This window comes from Carex rostrata, chromosome 20 (assembly GCF_964058835.1).
Source record: "Carex rostrata chromosome 20, lpCarRost1.2, whole genome shotgun sequence".
NCBI classification, from domain to species: domain Eukaryota; kingdom Viridiplantae; phylum Streptophyta; class Magnoliopsida; order Poales; family Cyperaceae; genus Carex; species Carex rostrata.
In genome coordinates, this window is record NC_135937.1 from 5,666,948 (window position 1) to 5,680,605 (window position 13,658).

The following is a 13,658-nucleotide window of genomic DNA, read 5'->3' on the forward strand; positions in this document are numbered from 1 at the left end:
CAAAATTACAAAAAAAAAAAAAATAATCTACTAGAAGAACTAAATAATTAATTATATCAAATTCCAGCATATTAAGTCTGAAAATCTTTCATATCAAGTCAGTAAACCTATCATATCAAATCTCCATTTATCCACCGGACTTAGATAGCAGAGGCAATAATGACTGCGGTGACCATGACGAAGGCGATCTAGGAGGTGGAGAAGCATTCAACGAAGCTTGACTCAGGGGTGGTGCTAAAGCCTCTGTTAGTGTTGAAGTGAATGGTGGGGGGAGGAGACGTGATTGGAGAGGTCCCAAGAGTCGAAATAGAAGGCAAGACGGGTGCGCGAGTAGGTAGCGCTGTAGTTGGAGCATCGGCTGGGACAGTGCTATAGAAAGAGAAGAGATAAAACTCAAAAAATAGAGGAGAGTAACATAAAAAAACGGAGGAGAGATAGATTAGGAATTAAAAAATAGAGAGAAATGAAGAAAGTTTATATAGAGAATGTGGAGAAGACAATTAGAGTTGTTAGAAAAGAAGATGGGAAGCTTTGAAAAATGAAATTTTGGTGAAATAGAGATGAGAGATGATAGTTTTTCTCTTTAATGAAATATACATATGTAGATTAAATTGGTCTGAATATTGATCGGACAGTTCAAATCTAAACTCAAACGGTGCGTTGGGATCTAAACTCGTGAGTTGTTTGATTGTAAATTTTGATGACATTCAGTATTATATGGACGTGTAGGGAACAGAGATCTAAGGTTTTGATAAATTTTGATGACATTCAATTCGAAGGTGGTTTTGATGGCCGAATTTGATAAGGAAAATTAATTGATATATGGATGGCTGCTGAAATGGATTTGGATTAATGAATGTGATTGGGAAACTGGACGAATATTTCCATATGTTTTGAACTTGTTTTATTTTTCATATTCTTCTATATATCCCTCGTTAAGTCTCAAGCTTGTTCAAGGAACTTCATGTGATGCTTCTTGGCCGAGTTCTATCATAATATCGATCGAATAATACTACAATTTAAAATCTTAATTTCTTTTTTCGAGATTCCAAAAGCAATTAAATTCGACTAACTTCAATCATCTAAATATAGAACTTTCGTTGGAAACTAAATTATATATATATATATACAACAACAAAGTAGGCACTTTTCGCGAGAGAAAAAACACATTTATGACAGGACTCTGTCGCGAATAGAAAAAGCACGTTTATGAAGATAGTCCGTCGCGAAAAGTCATTTTTTACCCTCACGAAAAGTGCATGTCTTTTGTAGTAACGAGTTATACTATTTTTCGCCTTATGAATTGAAGATACCCATTAATTTCATATTTTTAGATCAACCTATAGGATATTTTTCTTCTTATTTAATATATCGTACTCTTTTAAAAAATATATAAATTTTTTATTTTTTTACAATAGAGGAGGAAAAAAGTCTAGTGTGATCGGGTTCATCACAACACGAGTTGGTCACGTCACGGCATGGCAGTGTATTAGTCACGTGACGTAACTAATATAGGTCGTAAGATGTCAGTTAAACAGTTTTGACACACCACAACGCAGCTATTGACACATATAGACACGATAACACATTAGAACATCACATCACGTCACAGATTGACATGCGTGATTTTAATTTATCTGCGAAATGCTAATTTTGAATTTTTTTTTTTAAATAAACATGATAATGTCATATAATTTGGCCACGCTGTGATGGCTCATGATAAAATTATTAGTGTGAAGTGAATTAATGTCGTTTATCATTTCAGTCACATTATATTACATTAAAATAAAATTTACGCCACGTAATCTAATCATGGTTAACACGCCATGTAATATTACGTCACAAGTTTTTGACAAATCTAGATATGTAGATAAAATTTAACAGTCTGGATTCATCTAAGGAATCTTAAAAAGAATTAAAAATATGAAGCTGTGACACAAGCCAATATATATTATAATATACACATCGTACTATAACGTCAATCAATAAAATATATTACATTTTTTAAATATATCCAAGAAATTAATAGATCACTTGCATATTAATTACGGACCCAATATTTTTTTTTTTGAGAAAAAATGAGGGTCTAGCCCTTCATTTGATTAAACGGATTAGGTTTACATGAGATTTTGTATCCCAATTTTAAATAAAGATACAAGTAGCTCAATATAGTTGAGCTTGAAACTAAGGAAAAATAAGAGAAAATGAAATCAAAAAGAAAAAACTGAAAAGTCTAAAACCTCTTAAGTAGAGGATTTACCAGTATACTAATTTTGAGTCAGTAACTGTTTAATTGGCTTGGGCCTATGTTATTGCATGCCTGCTTGTCTCCATGGTAATTGCCCATTGATCCTGAATTTGTTGAATGAGTTGCTCAATTTCATTTGATTTATCGGTGAAGATCCTTGAACATCGCTCCCGCCAAATAACAAATTGTGCTATTAGTAGCAATGACCTTTCTGCCTTGTTGAGCTCTTTGTTGATGAGGGCTTCCTTTGCTTTTTGTAGTGGCAGTTTCATTCTCATTGTTACAGACAATTGCCGGTATAACTGTTTTGTCACAGTACACTCTTCAAATAGATGTGGTACTGTTTCTAATTGCGACTTGCACATGGTACAGCGGTTGACAATATTCAGTCCCCGTTTCATGAGATTGTCTATTGTTAAAATCTTATTTGACATCATTAGCCATGAGAACACTTGCATCGTCGGTGGTGCCTTAATTTTCCAGATTTTGTGTGTTGCTGAGATGATGGTTGGAGGGTGCTTAATAGTCTGGTAATATGATTTAACGCTGAATTTTTCTGATGTGGACCATTTCCATCTCGCTTCATCAGAATTGTTGGTGAGAAGAGTTGGGTGCTACCGCAATCTTGTAGTCAGTTGCGTGAGTTGTGTTGTTGCCTCCTGAGAAAGTGTTCCCCGGAAGAGTTCTCTTATTTGGCCTGTACCGATTGCTTGCTGTATCGAAACTGTTTGATCTAGTGCATATGTGAATAGGATTTGGAATTCATGCAGTAGCACTCCTGCACCCCAATCATGCCACCAAAATAGGATTGAATCTCCTTTTCCCACTATTCTGATCACTGAGTCATTCATGAATTTATATGTGGTTTTTAGAGTTGTGGAGAAGAAGTGGGATTTTGGTACCGGCCACAGGACGCTGTTTGTTTGAAAAAAAATTGTCTTCCATAATCTTCTTTCTGGATTAATTCACTGCCAGTACCACTTAGCTAGTAAAGCGTCATTGAATTCAGTTAAGTCCATCACTCCCATGCCTCCCAGTTTTCTCGGTTTGCAAACTGTCTCCCATTTGGCTAAGTTATATCCTTTCTTCTGCTGTGAAACCCCATGCCAAAGAAAATGTCTTCTGATTTTATCTATTTCGCCAATGACCCAAGTTGGCAGCTTGAAACATGTCATATAGTATGTCGGTAGCGCAGAGAGTACGTAATTTAGCAAGGTTAACCTTCCAGCTATTGATAAGTGTGTCGCTGCCCACCCTTGCAACCTAGTGCTAAATTTTTGTATGAGTGGTAAGTAGGCTGTCTTGTTTAATTTTTTGTTTGAGAGTGGTAGGCCGAGGTACGTGAGCGGAAATTGGCCTAGCTTGCAGCCCATTGCCAGTGCCAATTCCTGTCCTATTTGTTGAGATGTTCGGACTGTTACCAGTTCAGACTTGTTCAAGTTAACCGCTAGCCCTGAGATGCCTTCAAAAGCTGTCAGCACTATCTTCAAAATCTGAATTTGACGCAGTTCGGGTTTTAGAAAAAATAGTGTATCATCCGCATAAAGTAAGCATGGAGACATGTCCGTGAATGGTAGCCGGATTGCTCCTATTGATTTTAATTTGGAGACCCACCTACTTATGAAATCAATTGCTATTATAAATAGAAAAGGCGATAGCGGGTCGCCTTGTCTCACCCCACGCTTCAATGTTATCTTCTTACCAAGTAGTCCATTGATTAATATTTGTGATGTGCCATTTAGTACTGAGTTCTCAATACAAAGAAGCCAATTTTCTGGAAATCCAAGATTTCTAAGTACCTTGAGTAGGTATTCCCAACTGATGGTGTCGAAGGCTTTGTGCACATCGTCTTTGAATATTGCTAAGGGTATTTTATTTCTTTGAGAGTGGTGCAATGCATGTTGAACATATATGAATCCTTCTGCTATTTGTCTATTTTTGATAAAGCCCGTTTGCGCTTCATGTACTATATGGGGGATGTGTTGCTGGACCCTGTTTGCTAGAATTTTTGAAAAAATTCTTTGCATCCCATGTATTAAACTAATCGGTCTATAGTCTTGTGGGTGAAGGGCAATTTCTTTTTTGGGGATAAGTATTATGTGTGAGGTGTTTAGGGGGTGTAAGGAGGCTCCTGTTGTTGTGATGTGCGATAGAACCGCATGAATATCTCTAATCAAAATGCTTTGGTACCTTATATAGAACTCACCGGTGAATCCGTCGGAACCCGGACTTTTGTTCTTTGGTCATGCTTGGATTACCTCTTGCACCTCCTGAATGGTGATGGGGTCTTCTAAGGTCTGTAGGTCCCTTTGCTCCTGACCATATAAATTTTCCCAACAAATATCCGGTGTGGGTTGTGATGATTTGCCCATGAGATCTTTATAGAATTGGAAAAAAGCTTCTGCCTTGGCTCTTTGGTCAGAGAACTGCTGTCCATTCCATTCGATTTGCATTATGGTGTTGCTTCTCTTAGCACTCGATGCTATTGTGTGAAAATATCGCGTATTTTTGTCGCCTTGTAGTTCCCACCTTATTTTAGCTCTTTGTTTCCATATATCTTCCTCTAAGATTGCCAAAGTTGTGTATCTTTTCTTGATTAAGCAAGTTACATACTTTTCCATGAGAGTAGCTCTTCTTATTTCTTTAGCTTTGTCTATCCAGCCAAGGAAATCCCTACAGACTTTGATTTGCTCTTTGATTGAGCCGACTCTATCTGCTGCCCAGTTTTTTATTGCTTTTTGGAGTGCTTTAAATTTGCCCTGTAGTTGTTCTGGTGTGTTTGCCTCTCCCATTTGTTCCCATTGTTGAGCAACTAGTTCATCTAACTGCTGAAATTTGAGCCAGCAGTTTTCAAATCGGAATAAGTTGGTTTTTTGGAACTGTGTTTGTGCCGTGTATGAAATAGGGCAATGGTCTGAAGAAGTGTTAGGTAGTGAAAATTGTTGAGAATTCGGGAATTTAGTATTCCAATCGGATGAGATTAAGAACCTGTCTAATTGGGCCATTGACGGGTCATCTCTTTCGTTAGACCATGTAAATCTCCTACCTTGTAGTGTAATATTTAAAAGGTCCAAATCTGAAACTAGTCTCGCAAAATTGATTGTTCCTCTCCAATCCGAGTTCGGATTATTTCGTTCTTCTTGTCTCATAGTGATATTAAAGTCTCCGCTTACTATCCATGGCGTGTTGTTAAAAGGTTTAAGATTTCTCAATTCCTCAAAAAAACTCTGCCTATTTGGTCTCACAGATGGGCCATATACTCCAGTATATAAGAAAGTGGAAGAGTCTTCACGGTTTTTGAACAATAAAGACAGTGAGTAAGTCCTTACAGTGGTGTCAACAAGAGAAAATTTTCTGTCAGACCATGCAATGAGAATTCCACCCCGAGTGTCATCTGCATCTCGAGTTGAAAAGTGACCTAGCCTTCTTCCACATAGTTCCTTTGCTATTTTATTAGTCATACACGAAATTTTTGTTTCTTGCATGCATACTATATCCGGCTTTTCCAATAGAATAGTTTGTCTAATTGCCAACCGCTTTTCCCTATCATTGGCTCCTCGAACATTCCAAGATATGAATTTGTATGAGGGTTTATAATTCATTTCTTATTAGTAATCTCTTGTGTGAATCTGAACTGCACAGTTCTACTTGCTTGAAGAAATTGATCTTAGGCCACATCATAGAACACATAATGAGACTCACATAACTCACACAACAAAGGGACAAAAATAATATCATTATAGTAATTTCAGAAGCCTTACAGAACCTCCCCTTTCGACTATACTGGCACTGACTCCAGTTAGCAAAGGTGCTCATGCTACAACATTGACTGTCTACTCCTCTTACATTTGAAACTGAAATTGAATCTAAAATTGCTAATTGAAAGTAAATACTTATCATCATGGCAACAGAGATGGCTCTGTCCCTTATCCGGTACAAAATTCTTGTATTCATTAAAACAAAACTTGGCTCTAAACGATCTTGCCCTTCAAGCACTTCACTGATTCTGAACCGCTGGCTCAGTAGTGCTCAAACTTGATTTTCACAGAAAACTAAAGTCGCAACGTAATAGAGAATAAACCTTGATTAAAAGTTATTCTTGATATTAAATTAAATGTAATATAAAAATGGCACGTTAGAAAGAATTAATAGAAAGTACAGCATTTACCTAAACTTAATAGAGAATAAATCTTGATTAAGATTTCTTATGCTGTAATTACTTACCCAAGCATTTCGTAAGCAGTTTACCTTTACCTTTTTTCTTTTAAAAAAGGAATGACCTGCCCGTTTCATTAAACTGAATTAAACTATGTTTCTCTTCAGTACTTTAACTTATTTCTATGACAATTAATGCTCAAAACTGATTTTACAAATGCAACTTTCGCTAATAGTTCTTTTAACATTAAACAAAGCAATTATACAGAGCGTACAAGAACAAAGTGGCTTACTAAAGGTTCCTAATTAAGAAAAGCAAAATTTGGAATTAAAAGTATCCTCTTTAAAAAAAAAAAAATTGATGGTGATAAACTACCTCCTCCATTTCCTCACTGCTGCCCCAACGACGCTGTCAAAGATAAGTTCTCCACATTTTTTTAATTAGTTAGCTTACAATCAAATTTAGAACAGGAGGGCACTAAAGAAACTATATTTTTCCTCCCAAAACAAGCCCCTCTGAGAGTCCATTTCACAACCAAAAGGACGAACTCAGATATTGAGGGGAAAAAAAGAAGAAAAATATATTTTTTTAAAAAACTCCATGGATCCACCAAATTTGAAAAAAAAAAAAAAAAAAAACCTAATCATTAAAAACTAAAGGACACAATCGACGGCAATCGGACTTGTATCCGTGATATCAAAGTCCCTGACATTGTCGGAATCCACCTCTTCTTCGCTGGAGGCGGGTTCGTTCAAGTCAAAACACAACCCCTTTTTCTCTCCTCCTTGCTTTTTTACTACAACGCCGTGTGCAAGACCCAGTGGCCGGTGCCGCCTCATATGGCCTCCTAGGGCTTGTCCAACGGCAAACTCAAGCCCACAAATTGAGCACTCATGCAGCTTCGGCTGGAGCAGGCTCCCATCTCCGGCTATCCTCGGTTTTTTGTGGCTAGCACGGTGACCACCAAGTGCCTGAAAGGAAGGAAACCGGCGATTGCACGTCTTGCACTCGAAGACTTTTGTAGCCATTGTACAATGAGAAAGCAAGTTGCTTTCATGCTGAGCCAGAAACACCAATATATTTTCCATGTCAATGTTATCAGGTGCCTCGTAGTATACTGCATTTTCAAATAATCTTTTCATGCTAACTAGCTAGTTAATTAAGAAAGGAAGTGGATTTAATTGTGGATGATCGAGTATGGATGTTAATTGGGAGAAATGGGTTTAAATGTGAGGATTTATTGGTGTGAACTTGAGATAATTGGATAATAAGAGATGGATGGAGGGTGGTTGGTACTTATAGACATGATTAGATATTGGTTACTGGGAAAAGAAGTGATTAGTTTAGTTTGGCTAAGTGTCTTTACGAGGTTTCCATGGGCTAAGGGTCACAAACTCTCAAGTATTTAATATTTCTTGAACTTTATCGGTGTACCCTGCAAAAAAAATCATAATTAATTTGTTTTGTCAATTTATACTTGTGAGCATATATTAAATATGGGTAATATCCATTATTGTATTTGTAATATCCATTATAATATTTTTTTTGAAATAGCAAACCATATAAAAATTAAAATTGTGGATATAATTTCTATGATTTAATAGGGAATGCATGTATTATTGTGAAATGTCATTTTGGTTATAATATTCATATTTTACGTGTGGATACTGTACCGCTATATATATTATAATAAGAAAACGGAAACCCTAAATAAGCAAAATGGTTAGCAAAAATGAACTTCTTTGCATGGGCTGCTATGTAAATTTTGAAGACAATAATTAAGCTGACTTACATCTTCCATAAACTATACTAAATTGAAGCTACTATTTGTACTTGCACCAAACTTACTAACCATAAACAAATGACATCTTTACTTTTAATTATTCAGTAGTTCCTCCCAAGTAGTTCGAATAAGGGGCACATATAGCTAGGGAGTTCTGAATTTTAAATCCAACTCTTTTATATTATTATTATTTTTCTGTTTGTTTTAAATTTTCTTGTTAATTGAAAATGGCCTGCTGCACATGACAAACACAAAGGAGAGAAACAATAAAAAAAAGAAACTATGTCAGAATCAAATTGGTGCCTAACTATTAGTATACACTAGTTCCAACATGAGAGTATATATGAAATCACAATCTTTTATTAAAATTGGTTTGTTCAACCAAACTTAAATATTTAAATTATATCCACTACATACTTTTTTCCCTAGTTTACGTAAATCTGCGGCTCAAAACCACTGGTTTATATGCAATAATTAAGAGTATGATATCGCAGTTAACTTTTGCTTACTATCTCTAGTGTGCTTTTTATATGAAAATAACCAAAAAAAGGTAGTTCCATTGCCATCATTCAAGCAACTAACTAAGAAAATGTTATATAATTAAGAATCATGTTTAGGTTTGTTTCCCAATGACCTCAGCCATTTTAGGTTGATTTCCAATGGCAGGTTTCCACAAAGCACCTCCAATATATATAGATAAGAAAACTTTTGACATCCATGCATCCTTATTTTGTTAATTTCCCCTTTAATATCCTACATCACTACCATATAGAGTTTGATTCAACTTTATTCAACTTTCAAATATTTGTAATTAATTTTCTGTTAAACCTATGAGTGGCAATATGAATCACATTTTCTTTAGTATGTGATTGCTGCATCATTGTGTTTGTCTATCTATATCAGTAAATAGAAAATTTAAGATTCAGAGAACATGGACTGATTAATTACAAAATGCATCATGTATATTGATGCTGACCTAAGGAGGGTGATATGGCAAGCATTTCCAAGATTCATTTGGCTTAGTGCATGCAGTAGATCTGTAGATGAGTAGATAGCCACTTCATTTATAAATATATTTTTTATATGAAAGAAACCCTAAGTTATCAATTTGATTGCTCTTGTCAAGTTGCAGCTTATATTCTATTAATTGTCATTTCATTAATATGGTAAATAGCTCATCATGACAAATTGGATACTGTTTCCTCCGGACTGTTAATTTAGCTAACGAAATAGAACAATAGAAAATTAAGCAGAGGTAGCTGCAACCAATTTTGTCAAAAAAAAAAAAAATTAAGCAGAGATGCTGCAAATTTAGAAACACTCAGAGTACTATATATTTTTTAACTTTCACATGAGGATTAGGTAGTCGGTAGGAGACATATTAGCTCACTCTGATTCCAACAGTTTTATATAATTACGACCAACAAATAATGATATAAATATGACTTAGCTTCAAATACTAGTATGTTAACTACAATAATGCAATAAAAGCATTTGAAGTAATTTTTTATACGAGTTATAAATAATTAACAATTGATTTAGTTTGAAAATCTTAACAACTACCTAAAATATTCTGCAAAGTCTTAAATATATATGGCATTTGGTATGAGATTCATGTGATAAATGTATATCAGTCATTTACATGGAAAAGGAATTACATTTCCATTTGATAATGTATCAAACAATTATAGATTTGCAGAAAATTTTGATGGAATATATATCAATGTGATCACTCTCAATTAATCTTACAAATTAAACTTGTTTATTAAATATTGCATAAGACTATTTTAGACCACATGCATGTAAAATAAAATTCACCTTTCAGTTTTGAATATATTTTACTTGATTTAACAAAATTATCTTCATTGCTAATAGTGAAAATGTTCTCTTATTTAGCTTTTAATGCAACTATGCAAGACCAATTAATTGCTTCTGTCGGTATACCCTCGCGGATACTCTCCCATTCTTGTAGTTAACGGTTAGAGTGCAAACGCAAATTGTATATTGTGTACATTACACATAATTGAAACCGAATTTTGAATTACACATTTATGAAAACTTTTTATTGCACTTATGCCCCCATTTCAAATTAAGTATCTAGCAAATCCATCCTTGATTTGAGAGACTTTATGGTAAAATAATGCACTTGTGCCATTAATCAATGCTGAGCAAGCATGCCAATGGGTCTCCACTTGCGCAGGGAGATGTTGGATTAATTTTGTTTAAGAAATTAAATAGGTGAATTTTCTCACAAAAGGAAAATCAGAAGATGGATCTGCAATGTTAGAATTTACAGAAAATTAATTTGATGCACTAAAGATTTTGGTTTCCTTTTTCTTCTTCTTTTATTTGATGATAAATCATTAACAAATGTTTATAAACCATAATTATAAATATGAACAATATATATGAATGTTAATTAAACTTAATATATATAATATTCATAAAATAATAAAATTTTATTTAAGTTTGCTAGTTCTAAAATGACTGAAAATGATATTTAATGATCTTTGACGAAATGTTAGATTACCTCAAATTTCAATCTATAAAGCTAACAACATTCCTATAATTTTTATTTTACAAAAAAAAAAAACATTAACTTAATATAAGAACAATACTAATTAAGGTTTGCAAGTTAATTTGTCCGTTAATGAATTCTTATTTTGTATCTCCAAGTTTTGACATATCAATCAACTTTTTCACTTAAACTTGCGATTTCGTCATTACAAAAATTGTAATTAATAATTTTACCATGATATATTTTTATCAAATAGCTAGGGGTGTCAAAGGGTACGATACGGGTTATATAGGTGGAGATATTTTCATATACCCGTACCCGTTATGATAACGAAAACAAATCTTTACTCTTACCCGTCTTTTTTAATACGGTACGGGTCAGGTAAACGAATAAAAAAATGTCATTAATATTTCAATCTGTGTTTTCGATAAAATATTTTTCAAAACAAGAAAAAAAATACAACTAATTTGTATCATGAAAATTTAATAAAAGACAAAACTTATTATATCATGTATCATCTTCATAAAAATATATATCTATATCTATAATTTTACTTTTAAAAATTATCTTATACAAAAACGAATAAGATAACGGAAAAAATGTTACCCTCTCCGTATCCGATGAGTTAACATAAAAAAATCTTACTTTTGTATTTTCAGATACGACACGAATCAGATAAATGTGTAAAAAGGTGTCATTGACACCTCTACAAATAGCTGGCTAGAATTCATTTCCAAAATTGCTGATTTACATGTTCATCGTGGCAGAGAATGGAAACCTCTTCTGTGAGTTTTAGGCCAGTTGAAACTGCGACGGATGGCCGCGTCCCATTCCAGCTGACCTCATCATGTGTGGGTCCTACCCACATCTCCACTTTTTGTATATATTTTATTAAGTAGCATCTCAACTTTCATGTTTGTTGTAATATTATATTACATAGTCCCAGCTCCTTGATTCTCATCAAAAAAAAAAAAAAAATACATGCTCCTTGATACGCGGATGAGGTGTAGTAGCTATATGAAGGAGGGATTCGGAGGATTCCTCTTGACCCCTCTCAAGAGACACGCACCCTTTAGCCTTTACCTTATTTCTCAGTTTAATGATTCCTTCAGATCCCGAATCTTTATTTTCTATTTTTTATTTTGCAAATGGAATCTTCATTTGTGTGGCATCCGTCGTGTTGTATACTGGACCACATACATGTACACTAGTTAAATGTCAGTTGGATTAAACTACAAGAACATTTTCAAAAAAAAAAAAAAAAAACATTAAGTGCTTATTTTTTTTAGTAAAAAAATTAAAATTTAAATAACCAACTATTTAATATTCGTGTCGAAGAATCTTACATTTAGATTTCGAAAATGGAGCTATACTACTTTTTTTTTTGTATAAAAGTGGAGTACTCCACTGATTTTATAAAACAAAATCATATTGTTAGACAAGTACTGGTACCAGTCCTGACTTATAACAACCAACTACACAAGTACGTATGCAAACCAACTCTACACCATAACAATGCATATATCCAAAAAAACAAACCAATAAACAAAAACAACATCCAACCAATATCAAGCACTAATACAAGAAACTGCCTCTAAACCAAAATAAAATGGCTACACCCCTGTATCAAATATCACCGTCCTCCCTTATGTCGGATCCATCTGTAAGCAGAGGGACCTTGTGTTCCTGCACTATCCCATAGCTATACTACTTACTACTTAGGGATGTAAACTGAGCGGATTCGAAGTGGATAATGCTGATACCATATACGTTTTTTTAATGAACATATACGGATAATATAGTAAACAGATATAAAAATTCAAAACCAAATCCGTCTTAAACAGATACAGATACGAAGTGGATAATTCACGGATAGTAAACGAATAATTTGTCAGATAATTAAGTCATATGAATAATTCACTTAAATAATCTACTTATATAATTAATATAATACAAGTATTATAATTAAAACTGATTATTTTTAGTAATACAAAAAAAGCAAAAAATAATATAGGAAAAGAATAGGAATAACAAATTTTAAAAAAAAATAGCTCCTCGACTTGTAGATAAATCACATAATCTGGGAAATATATATTTTCATCAGAAACAATTGCTGCAGTCTTTTTATTTTTTGGTTGCTGGATGGGAAACCACAAAATTATTTTATATTATTTTTGTTTAATTCTCTAATTAGTAAATGCTTGGAGAGCCACAAACGCCAGCGCACATAATCGTTTAATTATATCCCAAAATACACAATTGCGTCACTATCGAAGGCCCATAATATAATTATATACCTATGGGCCTTTATTAAATAAAAAATAAGTTGATATGGGATAAGTTAACTGATTTGTTCGATGTTTTTTTTTTTTTTTTAAAGTTTAAAGTTAGTCTCATTGACTTACTAATTATATAATAAGTGGCAATTTTTATGAGAAATCTTCGATATAATATCATAACAGCTATTACAGATATAATCTTAATCGGTTGAACTGAAATAAGAAGATTAATCATAAAAATAAAGATTTGTTTGTTATTTTTTTTAAGATGGATTTAAAATAATTGTTTGGTTCAGTATAACCAATTTTAAATTGAACCAAGCAATATACATTATGTCATAATTTTTGAATTTTTAAATATTTGGTTCGGACGAGACGGATTTAAAATTTTTGGTTAGTTCGGTCTAACCAGTTTTAAAATTTCTAAACCAAACCGAACTGAACTATTGAAATTGTTTTTAAAAATGAACCGGACTGATCCCTTTAACTGAAAAAAACCAAACCATTTAAATCAAACTCTCTTGATTCGATTTAAAACCAATTAAACCAGACCCGATGAACACTCCTACATATTACATCTTAATTTTTCCACTCCGGAAAACTAGCCAAGACCACGAATTAAAAAAATTGAAGTGTTTGACATCTAAATTGTATAATAAACAAAAATTGACTCC

General features: G+C 33.5%; 2 protein-coding genes across 2 annotated transcripts; both read right to left on the minus strand.

Moving 5' to 3' along the window:
* Positions 1-4,491: 4,491 nt before the first annotated feature.
* On the minus strand, positions 4,492-5,850 carry LOC144572828 (uncharacterized). The gene has a single exon (XM_078322505.1). It carries the CDS (start codon positions 5,848-5,850, stop codon positions 4,492-4,494), a length of 1,359 nt encoding a protein of 452 aa, XP_078178631.1.
* A 945-nt stretch (positions 5,851-6,795) lies between these two features.
* On the minus strand, positions 6,796-7,616 carry LOC144572652 (uncharacterized). The gene has a single exon (XM_078322305.1). It carries the CDS (start codon positions 7,544-7,546, stop codon positions 7,058-7,060), a length of 489 nt encoding a protein of 162 aa, XP_078178431.1. The 5' UTR covers positions 7,547-7,616; the 3' UTR covers positions 6,796-7,057.
* Between the last annotated feature and the right edge of the window lie 6,042 nt (positions 7,617-13,658).